Below are 24,967 nucleotides of genomic sequence, written 5' to 3'. Positions count from 1 at the left end.
ACATAAATTTGATTATATCTTGGATATGCAATTTAGTTTTAGATATATTAACTCAATTCTAATTACGTTATCCTGTTTGTTTTGACCTAAGAACCTTCAGTGAAATACCAGCTTCCATTTGAATTATTGATTATTAAGATCGGATGTACCTAAAAAGCACACTGCTAAATCACGAACAACCCAAATTGTTAAACAAATTTAGTTATTTATCTTCGATTTATAGTCAATCGATCTTGCTTGCAACCTCAACAGTAAGTGTTGACTTTGACGGGTTTCACCTAGTAAATCATTAAAAAAATCAAACTTTCGTACCGTAGAATGGGGTGAATAGAAACACTTTTTAACTTTTAAGCTTCTGTAAAACCGATATTTTTAATTTTTAAATTTTCAACACTAGCTCATATTTTCGGTCTTGAACTCCTCTACTCAAACCAGTTATCCATTTTTTTTTCTTTTTAATCATTAAGCAGAAAAAAAATAAAATATGGCTGTTTCTATTCACCCCGCACTTTGGGGTGAATAGAAACACTGTGTTAAATTGATCATTGTTGCTTTTCCTCACTTACCAGGGACAATAGAAACATGAAATTTATGCTTGTTAGCTTAGGTTGTTGTAAATAAAAATATTTAAAGTTAATTAACACATTTATTTATAAGTACGAAGTATAAAAACGTTGTTTTCATAAACCCTTATCCAAACAAATCGGAGAACATAAATGACAATGGGTGAAACCAGAGTAACAAAATCTTACTTAGAAATCAACTAAATGAAGAGTAAAATCAGACAAATCTTCCTCAAAATACAACACTCCCTTAAATCTACAAGTTGTACACGGCTTGGGAGTTGGAAGCCGATCGTACTACGTCATCGACTTTGAAGAGGGCCTCTTAATCTGTCTCTCAGAACTTGTTGGTTTGCGCAATTTTCTTGATGAATCTTCCTATTTATCCTTCCTCGTCAAATTCAATAACTTTTGCAACATATAAACGATAGCAAGTTTTGTTTTTCCCCATTACTTTGACAATTACATGATCATGAAGGGACAACTTTGAAGACTCACTGATGTCTTGAGCTAGGTATGCTCGTTCTTCTTCATCAAATTGTTCGTCTTTGTCACTTTCTTCCAGTGTGACTGATGTAGAATCATCTTCATCTCTGGTATTTTTTTTTCTTTTTTGGGGGGTTTTCTGGGCACCACTGGTTAAAAAAAAGTGTTTCTATTCACCCTGGTTTTGCAAAATCATGACATAACCTAAATTAAAAATAAAGTAAAAAAATATAGTTTATTCTAAGGCTAATCTATTAACACACTTGGTTTTAAGATACCTAAGACAATATAAAAAATGGTTATTAACATAAATACATGTAATAGGTTCATACTTAGAGAGAAAGTTTTGAAAAGAATGTTTTTCGCCAAAATTTTCAAATGATGTTTCGCATCATCCAACATCCGAAGCAGTGATACCAATATGCTAAACTAATTTTTCCCAGGTAGATAGGATATGGTTATAATGGGGGAAAATAATTCCCTTATATAAAGTCAATGTATAACAAAGTTATAAAAATGTGAATCATTCATTGAAGTTTTGTTTCTATTCACCCTGTTGTTTCTATTCACCCCATTTTACGGTAATTATTTGCAAATTTACACGAATCAGGCTTTCCAACAACCCATTAATTAATAAAATTGGTTCAGTAGAACTTTAGATTTAGTTGTACAAAGATTTTTAAAACTGAATTATATATAAGTGGATAGATAGATAGATATTTCACAATGTCCTCCCACCATGGTATTCTACATGTAAAATTTTTTTCTAGGTTCTTATTAAGTGCCGAGAGGATGTTGCAAAAGCTCTGAATAGAAATGTAGCTGAATTTGAGCTTTCAATGGGCATGTCAAATGACTTTGAACATGCAGTAAGTTGAAAACTATATACATCTGCTTTGTATTATCTTCATAAAGGCTATCTTGAGTCTTTGGATAGCAAACTTTATCACAAGAGTCTAGCAAAAATGAATTGAAAAGGGAAAATTTAAATAACAATAAGTTTTCTCTGTAAATATAACTTTCTGAAGAAAGTTTTGTTTCTGGGAACTAGAAAGCCTTCTTAGGAAATGTTGATGCTCATACAAAACATGTGAGCTTTTGAGTGGGCATTTGTATCTGGACTTGTTAAATTACAATGTATAATATAATTTCCAAACAAAAGCATCTTGATTTGTAATAGATTTATTTTGATCAATCAGTTTATTATAGTGATTGATGTTGTTATTCTTTTATTTTGCAAAAGTGTAAGTAGCCTAACTCATTTTTGTTGAAAATAGTTAGTTGTTCAACTTTTGCTAATAATGGAGTATGTTTCATTCATCCTATAATTCCTGTTTAGTATTTAATAAAAGTTGGCCAGCTGATGTAACAGAGAAAGAGAGTCAGTAGCACAAACCCAAATATGGCCAACAATAGGCACACAATACAATTTATTATGTAAACATTACTTAATTTAATTTTATTTATTTATTCCACGGACAACAATAATAATTTACAATAATAATATGCATATCATACAAAAAATTTAAAAAATTCATAATATGCGTACAAAGCTTGTAGTTATTGGTTATGAGACGGCAGACATCTATCTATCTATATATATAATACGCTAAGCCGATTTTTGTGAACAGAACTCGTCCCTCATTTTTGGATTTTGATGATTAAAGTGTAAAAAATAGCCCTGATCTGTAGTTTTGCAAAGTGTTTTTCATTTTTTTAAATCTTTATTAGTTTGGACAGGATCTTCCACCAAAGTTGGGTTTTCTCCTATAAGATTAACATGGGGGAATCTAAATATTTAATTGGAAACTTTGTCTCCACTAAATTGAGAGAACGGCTGGGTGTAGAAACTTGGTCTCTGTCCAAAGAAAGGTCTCGGTCTGTAGATTAGCCATCAAAAGAAAAACAAAGTAAATTCCCTTAGGGCTCTGCCCCAGAAGCTCTTAAAGTTCCCTTCCCAGATTTGTTTACATTATCGTCATATGCATAATTTTTCACTACTTTTTAATGAAACCGCTGTTAATATTAAAATGGTATTTCAAAGAATACATATTATAGGGAGTCACTGAGTTTGTCAAAAAGAAGTATTTGCAATGTAATTTTCTGATTTTAAAATTAAATTTGTTTTGCATCATGTTATGTTTCGCAATAACGTTTAATTATGAAATCATTGGAAACTCTTAATACTGTAGTACGGGTTGGTGTCTGCCTTTTTGACCACTTTTGCCGATATTTTGTCATATTATTCAAGACAGATCATGATAGGTTCATGAGATTATTTCCATACATGTTTTCAATTATTTAAAAAGATTTCGACTGTCTAATACAATAAAAAATAATACAAGTGCAGAAGGGCACGTTGCCCATATTAGCCGTGTCCATATTTTGTTAAATTAATAGTGGTTCACAGCAACTGGATTAAATTTGTTATAATTTGTATGAAGAAATATTAAAGTGCACTTCAACTGACCCAGATTGTAACATAAAAAATGCCCAAACTATATACTACAAAAAAGGTTCAGGCCAGAGCCATTTTAATGCGCTTGGATTGTGACATTTATTATTTCGACTTATATTTCTTGTAATCAACGGATTATTCATCTGCATAAGAAATTCATTGTGCTCTTATCCTGTCTAATAACATCCAAACAGAGAAAACCTTGCCTAAAATAGTACCTATATCTTGACAGATGGTTTGCAGTGGCCTGTTACGGACCGTGGCCCACTTGGTTTGCCTTAAGTGAGATTTTTGAAAATAACACTACATTTAGACTGTAAAACAAATTTCACAAAGATTAATTGCCAATTAAGCAGTTATTGTCATGACAGAAAAATCGTGTTCCTTTTGAACTAGATCTCCTCATCCTTTCTAAGATACGTTGATTAACAACAATGCATGTAAACGTCACTATTTACGTAACAATTTACAGTATTTGCTTTTTGGAATTGCAGCATTGCTTTGTCATTTGCATTATTTGTTGCCAATGAAGCCGCATGACCATATGAACGAGGTCCCTCATTTCAAGAATAAAAGTCAGCTTCACTACAAGTATATTCCACTACACCTAACATTCCGAAGAGAGATTATATTGAACACTTTATGTAATTGATAAGGCTGAGACAACTGACATCCGCATGTCATGGAATCAAAATTATGCTTAAAAAATTACTATTGCTAAAACTATAGGGTTATTCATTGGCACAGTAGTACGGTATGATGACCGACGTGACGAAGGAAAAATACTAGGTGGCGTTCGCAGAGGCATCCACAAAATTGAGCAGAGTCATCAAGGGTACATATTATATTGTTTTTGTCACACTACAGTAAAAACAGTCGTTTTTAATGCATGCGTTGCGGGTCTAAAGTAGCATTTTTACTCTTTAGGGAGTAAAAATCGTTTTTAGCCTCTATGGAGTAAAAATCAGCCGTTGTCAACTCAGTTGTAAATTTCTATTTTAAACGATTGCATGTATCGAAATATGTATCGATTCGTGCTTCGTAATCATTTTAACCTACTGTCTACAGTCACTTCCCATAGCATTTTATCATTGCAGATACATTAATCCATTCCCACACTCAACACTGCTCACCTTTACTACTTCCTTCACCACCCCCTACGTCGTGGACCTGTTTCCCTCTCTTCCCATAGCATTTTAGGATTGCAGATACATTAATGTAATTTCCAAAGACAGTTCCCACACTTTGCACTGCAAGTCTTACTACTTCCTTCACCATTTCCTACGTCATAGACCTGTTTCCTTCCCTTCTCATAGCATTTAAGTATTAGATACATTTATCTAACTGCCCAAACGGTTCCCCCACTCTGCACTGCCAGCCTTTACTACTTCCTTCACCACTTACTACGTCGTGGGGCCTGTTTCCTTCCCTTCTCATAGCATTTTAGGATTGAAGATACAGTAATTTAACTGCCTCAGACGGTTCTCACACTATGCTCATACTTTACTACTTCCTAAGCGACTTTCTACATCGTGGACCTGTTGTTTTCATCACTTTCCATAGCATTTTAGTATTTTATATACGTTAATCTAATTGCCACAAACATTGCCCACACTCCGCACTTTTAGCCTTTACTACTTCTAATAAATAAAAGGTTAAAATACCTGCTTGTCGCCTTGTGGTCCAAAGTATTGTCCTAGTGAATTATGTACATTTTGGCGCGAGCGCCATCGTCGGATCCGTATAAGAACTGTTTACACTAAACTTCCCTGAAGAGGTGCGTAAGATGTTCACAACACAAAACACACATAAAAACCGGTCGACCGTTAATTAACATTTTTAACTTTTGCTACGCGTGCACGGGCAGGATATGGAGGCGCGCCAGACGTGTGTTGAGACTCGACTGAAGACGGTAGTTGGTCGTGATCTGACCTTTGTCCTGGTGACGTAGCTAGTGCAGCATTGTTTCGGCTATTATTTATTTGTATTATGGTTTCAAAAAGAATGTTGGATTGCAGGGTGTTTTTGTTGTTTAACAGGTTGTTTGTTTCAATTTTAGAGGCTCTGTAAATTTCGAACCGTTCCAATGCCGTCATTGTTCGGCCTTTTTGGCAAATGTGTAAAGGCTGCAAATTTGTTGTTATATCAGTATAACTATGGTTACTGGCTACCAAATGGTCGGCGAAATTTGATTTTTGAACGATGGTTTTCTTGGGAAGATGTTCTTTAAACCTCTTTACAAAGGGCCTTCCAGTTTGGACAATGTAAAACTTATCACAGTCATTACAGGTTATTTTATAAACTCCTGTTTTTTGATAAAAATCCTGTGGTGCATTTTTTACGGAAAGGAGATTTTGGAGTTTGTTAGATGTTTTGAAGGCTACAATTTTGCCATGCTTTTTCATCTGGTTTTTCAGTGTATGGGAGAGGTTGGTTCCAAATTCAACTGATACATACTCCATTCGCTCTTTATGTATGTATCAGTACATATATAGTAGTATGTATCTGAGTATGTATTTGAGTATGTATCAGTTGAATTTGGAACCAACCTCTCCCATACGATGGCGCTCGCGCCAAAATGTACATAATCCACTACGACAATACTTTGGACCACAAGGCGACAAGCAGGTATTTTAACCTTTTATTTATTTGTCAATCAATTGGTCCGGAAACACCACAACAAAATATGAAGTTTACTACTTCTTTCACCATTTTCTATGTCGTGGGCATGCTTCCACCCATTTCAGCATTGCAGATACATTAATCTAACTGCTACAAACGGTTTCCAGTTCCAACACTCCACACTGCTCATCTTACTACTTCCTTCACCGCTTCTTACGTCGCGGACCTGTTTCCCTCTCTTCGCTCTTCCCATAGAATTTTAAGATTGTAGATACCTTAATCTAATCGTCATAAACAGTTCTCACACTCCGTACAGCTTGCCTTTACTACTTCCTTCACCACTTCCTACGTCACGGACCTGTTTCCCTCCCTTTCCATAGCAATTTAGGATTGCAGATACCTTAATCTATTGGTCATAAACAGATCCCACACTCCGAACAACTCGCCTTGACTACTTCCTTCACCACTTCCTACGTCACCGACCTGATTCCCTCCCTTTTCCATGGCATTTTAGGATTGCAGATACCTTAATCAAATCGTCATAAACAGTTCCTACACTCCGGACAGCTCGCCTTGACTACTTCCTTCACCACTTCCTACGTCGCGGACCTGTTTTCTTCCCTTTCAATAGAATTTTAGGAATGCAGATACGTAAATCTAATCGTCATAAACACATTCCACACTCCGGACAGCTCGCCTTGACTACTTCCTTCACCACTTCCTATGTCGTGGACCCATTTTCCTCCCTTCCCATAGAATTTTAGGAATGCTGATACCTAAATCTAATCGTCATAAACAGTTTCCACACTCAAGACTGCTCACCTTTACTACTTCCTTCACCACTTCCTACATCACGGACCTCAAGCTAGTGTCGTCATTTGATTATATTTATGATCAATACCGTTTCTGTTCTAATATCTGTGGATTACTGCTATCAGCTATTTCTTTATCTACTGCATTCAAAAGTCAACAGCTGATCATATGTTTTCGTTTATGTGTCAAATACTGCTTCCATAAGGATTACATTGAAACTTTGAGACCCAGTGGGGCGGATTCCTGAGAGACTTTTTTAACACCATTTAAATGTTGGCACTCACCGATATGGTCTTTATCACCATGCAAAATTTGAAAACGATTGATTCAGCCGTCTAGGAGGAGTTTGCCTATTACGAAATGCATAAGAGTCGATGTATAAGAGCTTAGCTCGCTTCGCTCGCTCCGCTCAAAAACTTACACAGCTTTAGGGTGGGCTTCCCTTTGAAGTAAGAACGTGCCTTCTCAACAAACAGATATTTTTCTAAAAAAAAACACAGATTTAATCTGCATAACACTGTTGAAATCGCAGAAGTGTGTACCACAATATAGGCGAGGTGCTAGGTGCAGTTGAGTATGCATGAAAAGAGTCAGAGATATTGACTTTTGATTTTGGTAATGGGGACCTAGGTGAGTGTAAAACCGATGTCTTCGCCTCCAGGGGTGGTCGACAACATAGGGGTGGGGGCGCAAAACTGCGAAAAGCGTTAATCAGAAAACCGCTTTTAACTCCCTTTTTATTGAACGTAAGTCAAAGATTAATTTAAATTAACTTTTGATTTTGTTAATGGGGGACCTAGGTGAGTGTAAAAACCCATCTCGTCGCCTCAATGGGTGGTCGACAACATAGGGGTGGGGGCGAAAAGTTGCGAAAAATTTTAATCGGCAAACTGCTTTAACTCCCTCGTTATTGAACGTAAGTCAAAGATTAATTTAAATTGACATTTGATTTTAGTAATAGGGGCCTAGGTGAGTCTCAAACCCATGTCGTACGCTCCAGGATAAAGTTGCAAGCCTCTATAACGTTTCTAAATGGTTAAGAAACTAACACTGAAGTAAGTCACTTTCAAGATTCCCCATAAGAATAATATGGGAAACTGTTATAGCCTCGTAGCAGTGTTAGAATCTTTCAAATTTTGACATTAAACTTACATTTTAGGGGTGAAGGAGCTACGAAAAAATATGCAATGATTAAAATTTAAAGTTAATTAAGGAGAGTACAAAGCATTATAATAAATAAAAAAAAAATAAATTAGTTAGGAAAAAATAATGAAAACCATTAAAAAATTTAATGGCCAATTTTTTGAAAGTAGGGTGTTTTTTTAGGGGTGAAGGGGTGTGGTTTTTGGAAATCGTTTAGCAGGGTTTTGTAGAAAACTGTATTCCTGATCATAAAATTCTTTCAAATATTTTCTAACTCTTCCCCTTTTTGAGTTATAGGCGTTTAAAAGAAACGTGTTTTTCTCTTTTTTAGATGTCTACCATTTTGGATTTTTGGTCGGGTTAAAATTTTAAAATGGGACCTTTGGAAATTTCAACGTTAATTTAGGATCAAATACTACAATACTACCAAATTTCAAGTCTACGTTTCTAAACAAATCAAATGAGCATACCAAAGTCTTTAAATTTCATAGTTATTCTTTGTAAGAATAACATGGGGCTCGTAAAAGTGGCAAAAACCTTTCAAATCTTGACATTAAACCTAAGTTTTGGGGGTCAAGGAGTAAAGTTACAAAAAAACATTAAATGAATAGAATTTAAAGTAAACTTAGTTAAGTTAAATATAAAGAATTAATAATATTTGCAAAAAAATTCTAAAGTAGAAAAAAATAGTGAAAATTATAATAAATTTGAAAGAAATTTACCAAATTTTGAAAGAAGGGCGTTTTTCGAAGGTAAAATAGTGCGATTTTTGAAGAACACCTGAAAGTGTTTTGTAGAAAATTTAATTCCTAATCATTAAAATTCTTTCAAATCTTTTCTAGCTCTTACAGTTTTAGAGCTATAGTAATTAAAAAAAACGTGTTTTATTCGTTTTTAGGTGTCAGCCATTTTGGATTTTTGAGGGGGAAGTCTCTAGCACGTTTCTAAATGGTTCAGATGAGCACACGAAGTCGACCACTTTCAATGCTATTCCCCGTAAGAATAACATAGAGAGGAAATTCGAAATTTTGGGGGGGGGGGGGTTAAAATTCGAAAATGTCATTTTTCAGAATTTTCCCGGGGGTTTGGGTCCAAGACCAAGAAGTTTGCCAAATTTCAACTCCCTAGCACCTCTAGATGTGCTCAAACATTTGTATACCTGAGTCAGTTACATATGCGGCCGTATAGTATATGCACATGCGCCCCCACCCCTAAGTTGTCGACCACCCCTGGAGGCAACAACATGGGCTTTTACACTCACCTAGGCCCCCATTACTTATAAAAAGTCAATTTAAAAGAATCTTTTACTTACATTTAATAACAAGGGAGTTAAAAGTGGTTTGCCGATTCAAGTTTTTCGCAACTTTGCGCCCCCACCCCTATGTTGTCGACCACCCCTGGAGGGTGCGACATGGGTTTTAACACTCACCTAGGACCCCATTACCAAAATCAAAAATCAATTTAAATGAATCTTTTACTTACGTTCAATAACAAGGGAGTTAAAAGCGGTTTTTTGATTAACGATTTTCGCAAATTTGCGCCCCCACCCCTATGTTGTTGACCACCCCTGGAGGCGACGACATGGGTTTTTACACTCACCTAGGCCCCCATTAATAAAATAAAAAGTCAATTTAAATTAATCTTTTACTTACGTTCAATAACAAGGGAGTTAAAAGCGGTTTTCTTATTAACGTTTTTCGCAACTTTGCGCTCCCACCCCTATGTTGCCGACTACCCCTGGAGGCGACGACATGGGTTTTTACATTCACCTAGGTCCCCATTACTAAATTCAAAAGTCAATTTAAATGAATCTTTTACTTACGTTCAATAACAAGGGAGTTAAAAGCGGTTTTCTGATTAATGTTTTTCTCAATTTTGCGCCCCCACCCCTATGTTGTTGACTACCCATGGAGGCGACGACATGGGTTTTTACACTCACCTAGGTCCCCATTACCAAAATCAAAAGTCAAAATCTTTGACTCTTTTCATGCATACTTAACTGCACCTAGCGCCTGTACTTATATATCAACCAATAAGATTGTAATACTATTTAAAGATTCCTCCAAAAGCATTCTTCATTTTATTATATTCATCAAAAAGAAGAGAAACCAGTTAACATAGGAACAATAACACCTATAACGGACGGTATAAGAAATATGTTATTCATTGAATGATCAACCATATTGTTACAGTACTTTGTTATAGATAATTTGTTATCCGTCCACTTTGTTCATTGTCACACTGAATTTTGTTGTCTTGTTACCAATAGTATCATCATTTTTACCAATCGTTACTATTGTTAATTTAACTGTCAGTAATAGAATAGAACAGAAATCTTTATTTGCCACTAGCAGAGTACCCGTCCTTCGTACGGGGTTGGAATTTAAGTATAAAATGCTTATTGCAGTTATACTCAAGCTTTGCGTTTGCAATAAGGGAGGACACAGTTTGATAAAATTTGCTTTTTTAAATTTACAGTATTCTATAGTATTACACATCTACCATAGCCATAATGTTCTACCACTTCACCTAAACAATAGAGAAAAATAAATTATCCACAATTCGCAAAATATCACAAATTATTCATGAAATGAAAAACATAAACATAACTGTAAACAATCCTACTTTGACAGTTCTTATTGCGAATCACAGTTTTTTGTTGCTGCTTAGTTCAAATTAGCTGATTTCATAAATGCAAAAAAAATATAGTGCTGCACCCTGTTGGTAAATCTTATAACTTTTTAATGCTTTTCCATATCATAGAACCAACTTTTTTAGTTGAAACAGCTGACTAAATTCTTTTATCCCCAATAAATATGAATACTCATAAGGTTAACATGGGGAATTACAGAGCCACTGGGGCGGAGCCCGAAAGGATTTTTGAGATAAGAATATGCCTATATGTTAATCGGGAATGTAAGCTATCATCATGCCAAATTTCAGCCCAATCCGTCCAGTGGTTTATGCGTGATTGAACTTCAAACAAACAAACAAACACACAAACACACAAACTTTCACATTTATAATATTAGTAAGATTAACATTACACGTGTATTAGCGGGTGAGGTTCATTTGTCCGAGTTTTCAACTGTCCGAGTTTCTAAAAAATTACAAAATATTTGAAAAATCATTTGTCCGAGTTTTCAACTGTCCGAGTATGGTTTAAATAATAATAATATTTCGTTAAATCAACTGTCCGAGTTTTCATTTGTCCGAGTTTTTAAATTATTTAAAAAAATATCAAAATATCATTTGTCCGAGTTTTCAACTGTCCGAGTAGGGGCAACATCAAAATGTGACAATGCGCGCCGAGACTAGCGTGTCTAACGCGCCTGTTCAGAAGTCGATGTGAACCCCTTCTGTGAAGGAGTCCGGCATTGTGCGAGCCGCGAGAGGCCCTCACGTCGACTTAAGAAAATTATATTATTTTTATTATAAGACTAATTTTAGCGAATTTCCCATATAGGGAATAAGCTATTACCGTAGTACTCATGGTAAGACCTGGATGCTGGACCGATTTTTTTTTCGTTTTGAGGTCCCTAGAGGCCAAAAACACCATTTGTTCAAATTCATATATATATATATATTTATATATTTATATGTTTATATATTTATATATTTATATATTTATATATATATATATATATATGTGTCCGTTAGCACGATAACTCGAGCAAAAGTGATCCGATTTTGATGAAATTTGGTACAAACGTGTAAACCTACGTTTATTCGAACGAGTTCGTGATCCAGCATGATCGGACCATGGGAACGGGGGTTTATGGGGGGTTTTATGGGGTAAAAATAGGTTTTTCCCATTTTTGACTCAAAAAACATAAAATTTTGCAATTTCTTTCTAAACCATTTTGTAGAGCTTAAAAAAACAAATAATTTAGTATATTGAAGCGTTATTATGCGCCTAATGGTTACGGAGAAAATTTCAAAAAATTGTAAATTTAAAATTCCCATGTTATTCTTATGGAGAATAAGTAAACTGTTGTAGTTTGCTTGTTTATGAACATATTTTGATCAAATTTGGAAAATGTTTTTATTTCTTACTAACTATTAACATTTTACAAAAACAAACAGTTTTACCCTCCCTGATGCAGCAAACCTAAGTACTTTTTAAACTAATTCTATTTAAATCGGGAATAAATGTTATATTTTTAAGTAGACATTTCAGTGTAAATCCAATCAGTCAAATGGAAATTCGCTTAGTCTGCAGGTTTGCTGCGGCGGGGGTATTTTACAATTTTTAATTATAAAATCAAACTGTCATCACCAAACACAACCAACCAAACTTGCTGATAATATAATAATTGCGGGGGTATTTTATATTATCAGCAAGTTTGGTTGGTTGTGTTAGGTGATGAGAGTTTAATTTTAGAATTAAAAATTGTAAAATTAGTCTTATATAAAAATAAAATAATTTTTCTTAATTCGACGTGAGGGGCTCTCGCGGCTCGCACAATGCCTGACTCCTTCACAGAAGGGGTTCACATCGACTTCTGAACAGGCGCTTTAGACACGCTAGTCTCGGCGCGCAGTGTCACATTTTGATGTTGCCCCTACTCGGACAGTTGAAAACTCGGACAAATGATATTTTGATATTTCTTTAAATAATTTAAAAACTCGGACAAATGAAAACTCGGACAGTTGATTTATCTAATTATTATTAGTTATTTATCAAAACTCGGACAGTTGAAAACTCGGACAAATGATTTTTCAAATATTTTGTAATTTGTAACAAACTCGGACAGTTGAAAACTCGGACAAATGATGTGATCCCGTATTAGCAATAGTCAAGAATATAACAAGTCAAAGGCTTAACAGGTCAAGCAAGCCTACAATAAATATATATCAACCATATTTTTTAACTAATGCAATAGCCATTTTGTTAGTTACAAAATATATCAACCATATTTTGTAACTAACGCAATAGTCATTATTTTTTCTACACTTATTTATTACTCATCAAACAATGCTAATTGGTCACATTTCTTATAATTTAACTCTGTCACAGTTAGAAGAGCTATCGTAAGCCTTTAAAGCAACCGTCGATTTCGACGTGTTTCACCTAGTAAATATATATTTATTGTAAGCCTACAATTCTTGACTATTGCTAATACATGTGTAATGTTAATGGCAAATAAAGATTTCTGTTCTATTCTATTCTATTAGCATCTTTTTGACATTTTAAAAAAACCCCGGGAAAATTTACTTAGGAAGTAGTGTGGCTACGTGGTTATTTTAAACCAAGCCAGCTTTTAAAAAGTGAACTAGAAGAAGAAGAAGACAGTTCAGTTAAATTAACAATAGTAACAATTGGTAAAAATGATGGTGATTAAATTAAATAGTAATATGACATGATACTATTGGTAACAAGACAACAAAATGCAGTGTGACAAAGAACAAAGTGGACGGATAACAAATTATCTATAACCAAGTAACAATAGTCCAAGTAAAAAAAGCCAAAAAAAATTAATTAAAGCATGAGATAACGTCAACAATTTTAAACAGCAACCTATTATTACAGACAATATAAAAATGTTCAGAACTTAAACAACAAAAAGTTAACAATGAATTGAATTTACCTAATTATCAAAAGAATTTGTTACGACAAAACCCACGTTGGCCAAACAACCTCACTAAGATGAACCCAGGAATACCTCTTCCACAACACTCTTAAAGGCATTTAACAATGAACCAAAGAAGTCAGCAGAACTGGTAGCCTCTCCTCCTAGTCTCAATATTATCTCGAGATGCCACTGTTGTAATCATATGAAGTTGGCTCGTACCTCCGGCGAAAAACAGTCATAAAGCAATTCCCACAAAGAGCCACCAAGGGTATGTCACTATGTCATGAAGGAGATCGGGGCAGTCCAGAACACCATTCACCAGCTTGAACAACAGCATCATGGTTAGTTTCGTGTGAAGTGGCTAAAGGTGTGATACTGAGCCTCAAGATCAGTGACTGGGGCATTGCCATTAGTGTATCCCATTCCCTTTCCTAGCATTCTAACAAAGCGAACTTGGACTTTATTAATCATATTGATGTGGCCAATCTGATGCGGTGACCATATGACTAACCCATACTCCATAACAGAAGGGATGAAGGACTTGTAGAGGATTAACAGCAATGTTGGAGATTGGAAGTCCTTTGTTGACCTCATAATGAAACCCACCAGAGAGTTAGCTTTGGGTGTTACGTGATTTATATGTACATTCAGGCCAAGAGAAGGGACCCATATTCACTGCCAAATCCTTAACCATTTCAACTCTCTTCAAACTCTTTCCATTTATACGGTAGTCAAATGGTTTACAAAATAACCCTGTTTAAAAGTTACAACTTGACATTTTGAGACGTTAAGTTCCATTGAGTTGTCTGTACACCAGCTGCTAATATTGTCGACTGGTTGCTGAAGGGATTCCTGTGATTGACACGTCCGGGCTCGACAGAAGATTTTGACAACATCAGCAAAAAGTAAATGGTCAACAGTTATCACGCTACCAATCTCGTTGGTAAACAGGCAGAGAAGCAAGGGACCCAGATGCGAGCCCTGGGGAACTTCTAATAAGGCTTAAAAAGGCAGGGATGTTACACCTTCGTGTCAAACTGTGAGTGATCTTCCAGTAAGATAGCTCTCCAACCACTTGAATAAGGGCCCCACAAACGCCATAATAATTGAGTTTAGCTCGCAGTATTTGATGGTTGGCCTTATCAAATGCCTTGGAATAATTAATGTGGACACAATCAATGGGGCACGATTCAAGAAAGGAAGCCATGATAAACTCCTGGAGCCCAAGTAGATTGGTGATGGTTGACCGCATGAAGCTGTGTTGCTCCCCTTATACATGATGCATTTACTATGGTTGACATAGTCAAGGACAATTCTGTCAAACCTTAGCAAAAAGTGCACTGAATCACAATAGCCCTATAATTCCTTAAATCAGATTTATCCCCTTGCTTACGAATGGGCACAACAAAGCTATGTGAAGATGGAAAAACACCTTCAGTGAGTAGAGAGCTGAACAAAATTGAAAGATGAGGGGACAATACAGGGGCGCAATATCTAAGAACATTCAGTGGTGTATCATCAGGGCCTGCAGTTTTTCTCACATCAAGGGCTTTGAGTTTCTTCGTAATGTCATGAGTCAAAATAACACAGTGAGAGAGAGAGAGAGAAGTTCCATCTAAAGCAAAAAAAATGGTGTTGGGATGTCAGCTACGTTGAATACAGAGGAAAAGAAGGAAGCCAAGTGTTCAAATTTACTGAATGCGTCTGTAGCTTCGAAGGCGTCCAAATGTATTTTAGGGGGAATGCTTGCAGACTTCCTTAGGCTACCAACGTGAGTCCAAATAAAGGATTAAAAATTTTTTTTAGATTACTGTGCCACGTACATTGCTTCCTTGCCATATCATTATTCTTGTAACATCTTTCGTTGTAGTTCTTTTTCTCTTCGTATTCATATTCTTCAACATTTTCTATTCTTATTGTTCAAGTCAATTCAATTCTTTAAATTCAATTAAATTGTGTTTATTCCTGGGCGAAATAAATATTAAAGACATCTTCTTGGCGAGACTACGTCAAATGTATGGCCATACACAATTCAAGATCTTTCCTCAAAAACTTCATTGTGGTAAAACTTATCTGTAGCAAAATTAACAAAACTCCCCTATATTTTTACTTCAAATAAAAATTTAACCATCTACAAATACAGTTCACATATTTAAAAAGCCTTTAGGCTTACGCAACGATACTATTCATTTGTGTTTACTACTGCCGTTAGTGTCTTTAAAGTGTTTAACTTACTTGTTTTATTTTTTCAGATAGAAGTAGGAAGTACCAATGTAAGAGTAGGCTCATCAATATTTGGTGCCAGACAGTACAATAAACCAGCTGAAAATTCTGTTGACAAGCTTGCAGATCAGGTCGCAACGACTAACATAGGCTAACTGTGGCTAGTTGGCCTTTTAACAATGGAAGTGACAAGGGTTAAAAGCAAATTAAATTTTACTTTGCAAAAAAGATAGTAAGGTCTTCCATTAAACTACTTTACCTCATTAATAGGACGGTACAGTAGAGTCCCGCAAACTTGGAACTCGATAACCCGGCAGTCTGGATAACTCTACCATCACCTGGATCAGAAAAAGAATAATATTTTGAGTCCGAGTTAAACATGGACTCAAGCCAGCTCAAGTAAAATCATTCACAACTCGTACCAAGGATTTTTTGTACTATATCTGATGACGTTATACTGACTTGTAATATTAAAAAAGGAGGTTAAAAAGCTTAAAAATTGTATTGTCCTTATTTTTAACCCTAGTTCCCGATAACCTGGCATTTCACAAACTCGGGACCCTTCCAGTCCACATTACGCCGAGTTTGCGGGACTCTACTGTATTAGTATGTAGATGGTCATTATTGCTAGAGTTTTAAGTCTTATTTATAGTGATGTGTTGGTTCCATTTTTTTACGGATCGGTTCCAGTTCGGTTCTTGGCCGAAAACGGTTCTCGGTTCCCAGTTCCAGTAAAACAAAAGAATTAGGAATAATTTGTAGCCTTCACGCTAAAATTTATTTTAAAACACTACTTGAGTTTAAAAAAAAATTACAAATGCTTCTGTTGGTAGCAGAACTTTCATCTCTTGATACTGAGTTTTACTTTTGCCTTGCCTAAAAAAAATATTTTTGAGCTTGAAGAAGAAGACATTTTGATGCAATACCGATAAATTATTATTGCCTGTTATGCTTTACGATTTAATTCATCTGGAATGAACAGACAAAGCAGAAAACAACTACCGAGGTCAAATGAAAGTCAACTCGTGCTCATCTGCTTTAAATATTTTAAGATACTATGGGCGCTGCGTCGCCTTAATATTTTTCACCCATTGTATGTATGAAGGCAATTTTCCAACAAACTATTCAATAGTTCCGCCTCTTGTCACTTAGATAGCTATTAGTGTTTTAATTTTAAAGTAATGTTATATAATTTAAAAATAAACTGCTGTACTGTTACGTAAGCAATAGATTTAATGTTTGAAAAAAAGTCAGAATAGAAAGGCAAAATAATAGAAGGGTGGTAGGGGTTGGGCAATAACCACAAAAAGAGTGCAGGTCACAGAGAGTCCAGTAGAGCAGGGTGAAGGGGTGAGTGTGACCTTGAAGCTATATTTTAGACTTGCACCACTTCACTAAAGGACTGAACGGGAATATCTATAACTAGCTGTCTGCCCATTGTACGGGGATCTTGTAGTAAGTTGAAACCTTCTTATATTCAGAACAGGAGTTGGTTTGCATATTTAGTGTGCATTTTTCCAGATATGCTGGCAATACACTGTATAGGAATACATATAAACCTTCGCAAATACAATATCTGACAGTTTCAAGCCAAAATGAATACTTCACAATAAAATGTCACCCGATTGTGTTAGTCCTTATTTTATATCCAATGATTGAAAAAAATTGCTTTATAGATCTATGAGGCATAGCCCTAAGATAGGCCTATAATTGAAAGTTACTTTCCACACTGGTTAAAAGTAGTTAAAATACTACCTCAACCTCACCACTGTACACATTATTCCGGTTGAAATTTTCATTAACAAAGGTGCTCTTGTTTTTTCCATGAAACACTGAGAAATAAGGACATTAATGCGTTACCAACAGACATACACACAAAAATACAGAATTGAATTTGGGAATTCGCTACACTTTAACTTAAGCAAGGTACATACAAAATTAGTATTTGAAATTTTTGATAGTGTAGTCAAATTTTATGATAATCAAATTCAGGCCTACTAATCGTGCAGTGTTAATGCCGTCTGTAATGACAATCTATCTATATATTAATTACGTAAGCCGATTCTTTGCGTCAAAATTGTGGGCGACTGGGAAGTCGTACAACGACGGGAGAGGTCTCCAATTAAAGGTCTTGACCCCGTGATGGCGGGAAAAATATAGAAATTCCCAAAATTTTAATACAAAATTAGATACAACGTAAAATGTTCTCCATAAGAATAACATTATAAGCCATTTACTGCTGATTTTTGTTTACTTCAATACACCTGATTGTGATTTATCATTAAGTCAGTAGGCAATATTAATATTACATTTGGATTACACATTTGCCAGTCAATTCTCGAATTCTGCGATGTAGGCCTACTGTATAGGCCTACTATATAAAACCAGGGATAACGTTACCTATAATGATTAAGACTTTTTAGCTGCATCTTAGAAAGTTGAAGTCAATTATTTTACTGTGCAATTTGCAAATTGTGTAAATTGAATTAAATTAGTCAAGCGTATGATAAGTGTAGAATCATAGGAGAAGGAAATGAGCTTAGAATGGCTGATAAATAACAAGTTATTTTCTTCTAATTTGAAGCTTATTGTTGTGTTGAAGGAATGTTTAACATGAAATAACAACATTGATTAAATAATAAATGATTCAATATTAAATGGAAAAATTCTGATTAGTTTTGATTTCAAAACACGTGTTAAAGATTTATTCTACACCTTTTTGTATATTTACTAGCATTTTTAATTTGAGATTATTGTTTAATCAAAATGTTGTATGAAGTGAAATAACCTCGACGGCCACTCTTAGAAAACGACCTGCAAATAAAGTTAAAATAGGTTCGTATAGGCAATATATTTGTTCATTAAGTAAGTACTATGACAAGTTCCAATAGCCGGAAAACCATATTGTTTGGAGGATATTTTAACCAGGTCTGCCTTTTGCCCCAAGCAAAAAAGGTTAAAATAATATGACCTAGCATGCACGGTGGTAAAGAGAGCATCCATTTAAAAAAAAACCTAGAGGTAGTTGCCGTTTCTTAAAACTAACCACAAATATGGATGTATAAGATGCCGATGAAAAGAATTTTCGTGATTGGTTTTGTTAACTGGGTAATGGAACCCTAACTGGTCGTAAAATAAGTAGGAACTAGCCGATGGTTAAGCCTATTTTGATAGCAAATGTAAAGTCAATCGCACCTTTAGGAGGAATACCGCCATGTAAACTTACAATAGTTTTTTTTATGTTGATCAGAAACAAATCTAGGGTTAAGTTTGGTCAATGGGATGCCTTTACTTTATACTAATTTTGTTAAACCTTAAAAAAGGAGTAAGTTAACTTAGAAATGATAACTGGGATAATCTAGCGGTTTTGACCAAGAAATAAGCTTATCTCAAAACACATATTATTTACATTTTCATATATATTTGACGAAGACGATTTCTAAAATTCCAATCAGGGGAGATTTTATTTATCCTCCATTAATCACATGACCAAAGCTACCTTAGTAAACCAGTATTTATTCACAAACAATTATATGTTTGCTGCCTTTTCATGTTAAACCCCTGGAGTGAGTTAAATTATTAATTGAAAATAACATCAACAAATAAAGCAAAAAAATACTGACAACAAACTGTTTTTTACACAAAAGATATAGTGTACATAGGGATACCTATCCTGACACATAGATAATTTTATTCTGAGTTTGTTTAAATACCGGATTTGCAATAAGTTGTTTTACATTTGAGATTTTTAGGGACTTATGTCCCTACAAGCCACTAGTCTATATATTAATTACGTAAGCCGATTCTTTGCGTCAAAATTGTGGGCGACTGGGAAGTCGTTGAATGACGGGAGAGGGCTCAAATTAAAGATCTCGATCCCGTGACGGCGGGAAAAATAGTGAAATTCCCAAAATTTTAACACAAAATTAGATATAGCATAAAATGTTCTGCAAAAGAATAGCATTAGAAGCCATTTACTGCTGATTTTTGTTTACTTCAATACAGCTGATCAGGATTTATCACTAAGCCGGTACGCAATATTAACATTTGGATGACGTAATTGCCAGTCAATTCTGCAATGTACTATATAAAACAACGTTACCTATAATAATTAACACTTTTAGTTATGTACATTATAGAATATTGAAATAAATTATTTTACTGTAAAACTTTTCAAATTTGTGTATTTTTAACGTTTACGTTTAACATGAAATAACCACATTGACTAAATAATTAACGATTCAAGATTAAATGGAAAACTTTTGCTTTGTTTTTATTTCAAAACATATGTTCAAGATTTATTCTACACTTTCTTTGTAAATTTACTAACATTTTAAATTCGGAATTTATTGTAGTCTTTAGTCAATATTTTGTATGAAGTGAAATAACCTCAACGGCTACTCTTAGAAAATCACCTGGGAATAAAGATGGAATAGGTTCATACAGGAAATATATTTGTTAATTAAGTACTATGACAAGTTCCAATGGGCGGAAAACAATATGGTTGGTGATTTTAAACCAGGGGTGCCCACAAGGGGGGGCTGTGACGCAGACTGCGTCATTGAAATTTTAGGGGGGGGTTGCAAAAATTCAAATGGGGGGGGCTAAAGTTAATTGAAACAGTGTTTAACGTGACGACAATCAAAAATATATTACGAAATTTCCAGATGGAAAGTAGATTAATTAATAACAATATTTATATTATTGAATTCAATTAGTTAAAATAGGATTTTAGGATAGTTTAGGATTCGTGTAGGAAGTTATTATTCAAGATTATCAAGACGTGAGATCTAAGAGGGAGCGCACGCAAGATTATCAAGACGTGAGATCTAAGAGGGAGCGCACGGGATGACTCAACTGCTGTGATAGATAAAAGATAACGTGTGACAGACACGTCCAGCTACACCGCGACTCAGCACAGAACGCTTTGTTGACATAAAGCTCGTTAAAATACAAACAAGTAGCATAGGCTACAATACTTTACACTATTGTGTAGATACTCGATTACCTGAGTTAATAGGGAGGGGGGGTAATGAAAAGTACGGTTGATCCAATATAGTATAAAAAGAGATGACAAACCCATTAAAACGCTGTAAACAGCCATTAACGTCACGATTTGCATTTTTGTAAACGAAATTCAATATTGCACAATCATTATTTATTGTGCAATTACATTTTTATTATACATTTAAAATCATTTATTTTGGTTCAGTATTCAGTTGTACAAACGGCAACGTTTAAAATTATAGCTAACTCAAACTCAACCAATAATAACTAGCCAAACACGGCATTGCTATAGATAACGTAAATATTAACGGAACCTTTAGAAAGTGTTATAAGCTACTGCTCATGATAGACAGATAGGCTACCGATAGGTGCTGTATCACAGCATAGGAATTGATAGATAAGTTAAAAAAAAGTGTAAAATTATATTTAGAGATAATAAAAACCCTTTTAAAAAAGAATGTAACTAGAACAATCTTGTTATTCTTTTTCTTTGTTCTTCTGTTCTTTATTAGGTTTCTCTTCAATTCATACACAAATTCAACAAGTCGCCATATTTTTAGGCCTACTCATTGCCCAATCACAACCTTACTAAAGTTACCATGGTTACTAATCACTCAATCACTAAGCATTATATCGTCATCATTCCCCAGCTGTTGTATCTGAAATCTGTTATAACATAGCGCACAGCAGACAGAAGTGTAAAACGGAGCAGACGATTGTTGGCGCAAGCGTTGTTTCCATTTCATTTTCATCAAATGAGCTGTGATGTTTCCAAAGGGAGGGAGAGGGGGTCGTTATATCAAGAGAAAGACGCTGACAATTCGTTAAGCAGATTTTACAAACGCTTTATAGATATTCTGGCAATTAAAAATTCCTTAAATTGAGGTGACCTATAAAGCTCTAATTTTTTTATATAGAAAGATAAGTTTTCCAGTCCTGTACAACACTGATTCGCGGTCTTTTCCAGGTAATCAAAATTCAAGTACAACTTGATACACACAGAATCTCCGGTTCCCGACCTGGATGATAGCTAGTTATTTAATTTAATTTACAGTTACATATTACCCGTGATAAATCAAACCCGTTATGCAAGCCAAAGCCACACGGTTATTAATCTCACTTATGGTTTTGAATTTGCTTACAAACGTGATCAGAAATGGTTAGGGCCTACACAGTATTTGTAAACAACATTTATGTAAACATTTCAGTGACAGCTAGAAAAAGGAATCTTTATCAAAACAGCTGCTCGTAATTTCATATATGACGTGTTCTCTTAATAGATTATTAGTATTTAATAAATGACGTATGTAGTAAACATGGAGAAAAACTAGAAAAATCACACCAAATTGGGTTTTTGATCGTCCGTTATTTTATTTCCAAAATAGTGAGGCCATATTTTAATGGCTAAGGACACTCTCGCCAATCCTGTGAATACAATTAAACCATTAAAATCATCATCGGTACTCTAGTTTTTTTAGAGTAGACTGCGTAAAATGCCTTCCGGGCCATGGCAGCCGAACATAAATTGAGATAACGTAAAATAACCCAAAACGAGCTGTTGGCCCGTCCTACGTACGGGAATCGAGTAGTCCATTAAAATTGTATATAGTGTGTCTATTACTAATTCAAGCACAGTTTAATCAGCTCAAGATTTATAGTAAAGAAAAAGCTGCCAAGATGAATTAAAACATGTTTTCATTGTTATTTTCCCAACCTTTCATAAAAATGTCGAGTAGTAAAATAATTTTGATAAGCTTTCTTTTGAAGATTCGTGAGCTTTGATTAGTATACAGCAATGGTTATAGAATCTTACTTATTTCCTATAATCAATGACAAAATCACGGAGTAAATAAACTAACCTAATAGTTTTATAGAATATTTTTATATCCATCCAGCTGGTAGTTATAACAAATTATATTGCACTAAAACAAACTAAATATTTTAAAGACTGCTCAAAAAATAAATTAGAACATCTAGTATTTTATAAATAAACTCTCATTCTCTTACCGAATAAATGAACGTATCAATGATTAAAGCATTACACATATTAAAAATAAGTCAATTCTACGTATGTCATTTCATTTTCATCCAAAGGCTGAATTTGTGTCGAAAACGCTGAATGTTTACAGCTGTTGCAAATGATATTATGTCAAAAGCTAGAGTAGAATGTTAGCGTCGGCTGCTAGACTTTTTAAAATTTTAAACTAAATTACTAAAAAACTGAAACCCTAAACTAAAATTATGGCTTCGACATTCCCTAGTTCTCAAAATTATCTTTCTTTCAACACAAAAATCATGAAAATTCGTCAAGTGGTTGATTCAGAATCGTGAAATAAAAAAACCCTGTCACTTTTAATATATAAGATATGTATCATTCTGAGCAATGTACAGACAAAACTATAACTTTATTTATATAGATAACTGGGTTTTCAAATAGTGCTGGGCGGGGGAATTATGTTTCTCATTTGTTGTGTACCTCATTTTTTTATGGTGGGGGGGGGGGCTGTCGCTCAATTGGGGGGGGGGGGTGCGTCATGAGTCTAGGGGGGGATGGGCACCCCTGTTTAAACAGGTACTGTCTAGTGCTCTAAGCAAAAAAGTTTAAAATAATATAGTCTAGCATGAATGATATATAAAAAAGGTAAAGGGAGCATCCACATATAATACTAAAACCTAAAGGTAGTTTCCGTTTCTTTACGTTTCTTAAACACACCAAACATATGCATGTCAATGCTGATGAAAAGTAATTTAGTGATTGGTTTCGATAACTGGGTAATGTAACTGTTAACATATGTTTTATTTACATTTTATTTCTAACATGTGTTCAAATTATTCTTTTGTTTACTTGTTGAATCGTTTATGTTTACTTACAGATTGTGATTTAATAAAAACTTAATTTATATTTTCTTATACAAAATGTGAACTTTTATTAGTAAAATTAGTGGAATCAACAATGGCGACGAGTAAAATGGTAAGTAGAAAAGAATTGGATTTGTATCTCAAGAAAAGGAAATTGCTAGAACTACGCTTGAACAAACTCAAGGATGATTGATATACATGTGAACATTCTCAAGATACATGCACTTACTATACCGATAAACTTTCAGCAATATGGACTGAACTCGAAGCTACACGGTCAAATATTGAACTTCACACGAATTCAGTAGAAAGTGAATTAGAAATTCGATGGCAGTTAGAAGAAATACATAGAGAGATACGAACATTCCTTTGAAGCAGAAAAGAAAAAGTACAATACACAAACTGCAATGTCTGCCTCTACAATATCTCAACATGTATCTAATATTCCTTTCCAGCCATATACACAAGAGTTTTCAAAACTTCACTCGGCGCTTTGAAAACTACACAAAATTACGGGGAAACTTAAGTCCAAAGGTCAAAGTGGATTTATTTTTACAATCAATCACCCCACAAATACACGAACAGCTCTACGATCTTTGCATACCAGATGATCCACATAACAAGCCATATGAGGAATTGATTCATCTGTTGATGGCACAACTAGAACCAAAACCCAGTATTTGGGCTCGTCAGCACAAATTCACAACACGTACTCAACTATGTAATGAATCTGTACAAGCTTACGCAAATGCTCTTCGAAAGCTCAGTGTCGAATGCCAGTTTACTTGTACACATTGTAATGAATCCGTTTCTGAAATTCTACTTCGAATGCAGTTTGTCAGGGGACTAAGAGACTCTGATATACGTCTTCATCTTCTTCAAGATAAACTATTGCAACCGTTTAAAGAAGTAGTCGAGAAGGCCATTGGAACATTGGAACTAGCGAAAAGTGAGAGCAGAATAGTTAAGACAAATGAAAATCGAGAGGAAGTACACCAAGTATCGAGCAAGAACAAACACCTGGATAGTAAGTCAAGTAAATCTAATCATATACAACTCTGATTATCAATCTCGTTTTGAGAAACTGAGGAACAAATGCTATAGATGTGGTGATGATTCACATAGAGCTCATCAATGTAAGTTCAAAAATGCAGAATGCAACTCGTGTAAACGTTTTGGTCACTTAGCAAGAGTGTGCTTAAGGAAACCAAACAAAG

At 34.7% G+C, this 24,967-nt stretch overlaps 1 protein-coding gene across 3 annotated transcripts in view; it reads left to right on the top strand.

Moving 5' to 3' along the window:
• Positions 1–16,383, top strand: part of LOC128983546 (pyridoxal phosphate homeostasis protein-like) — a 102,755-nt gene extending 86,372 nt beyond the window's left edge. For 2 of the 3 annotated variants that reach the window (XM_054402855.1, XM_054402856.1), the window contains exons 5-6: positions 1,820–1,918; positions 15,914–16,383. In XM_054402855.1, coding sequence (XP_054258830.1) covers positions 1,820–1,918; positions 15,914–16,039 — 225 coding nt within the window. In that variant the 3' untranslated portion in view covers positions 16,040–16,383. The remainder of the gene's footprint in view (positions 1–1,819; positions 1,919–15,913) is intronic. The other variant, XM_054402857.1, reaches the window with a different exon arrangement.
• The last annotated feature ends 8,584 nt before the right edge of the window (positions 16,384–24,967 follow it).

Source organism: Macrosteles quadrilineatus, unplaced genomic scaffold (assembly GCF_028750875.1).
Source record: "Macrosteles quadrilineatus isolate MER2022 unplaced genomic scaffold, UCM_ALF_1.0 Scaffold_1__1_contigs__length_201487025, whole genome shotgun sequence".
Classification (NCBI taxonomy): Eukaryota; Metazoa; Arthropoda; class Insecta; order Hemiptera; family Cicadellidae; genus Macrosteles; species Macrosteles quadrilineatus.
The sequence above is the reverse complement of the archived record's forward strand: the minus strand, read 5'-3'. Positions and strand labels throughout refer to the sequence as shown.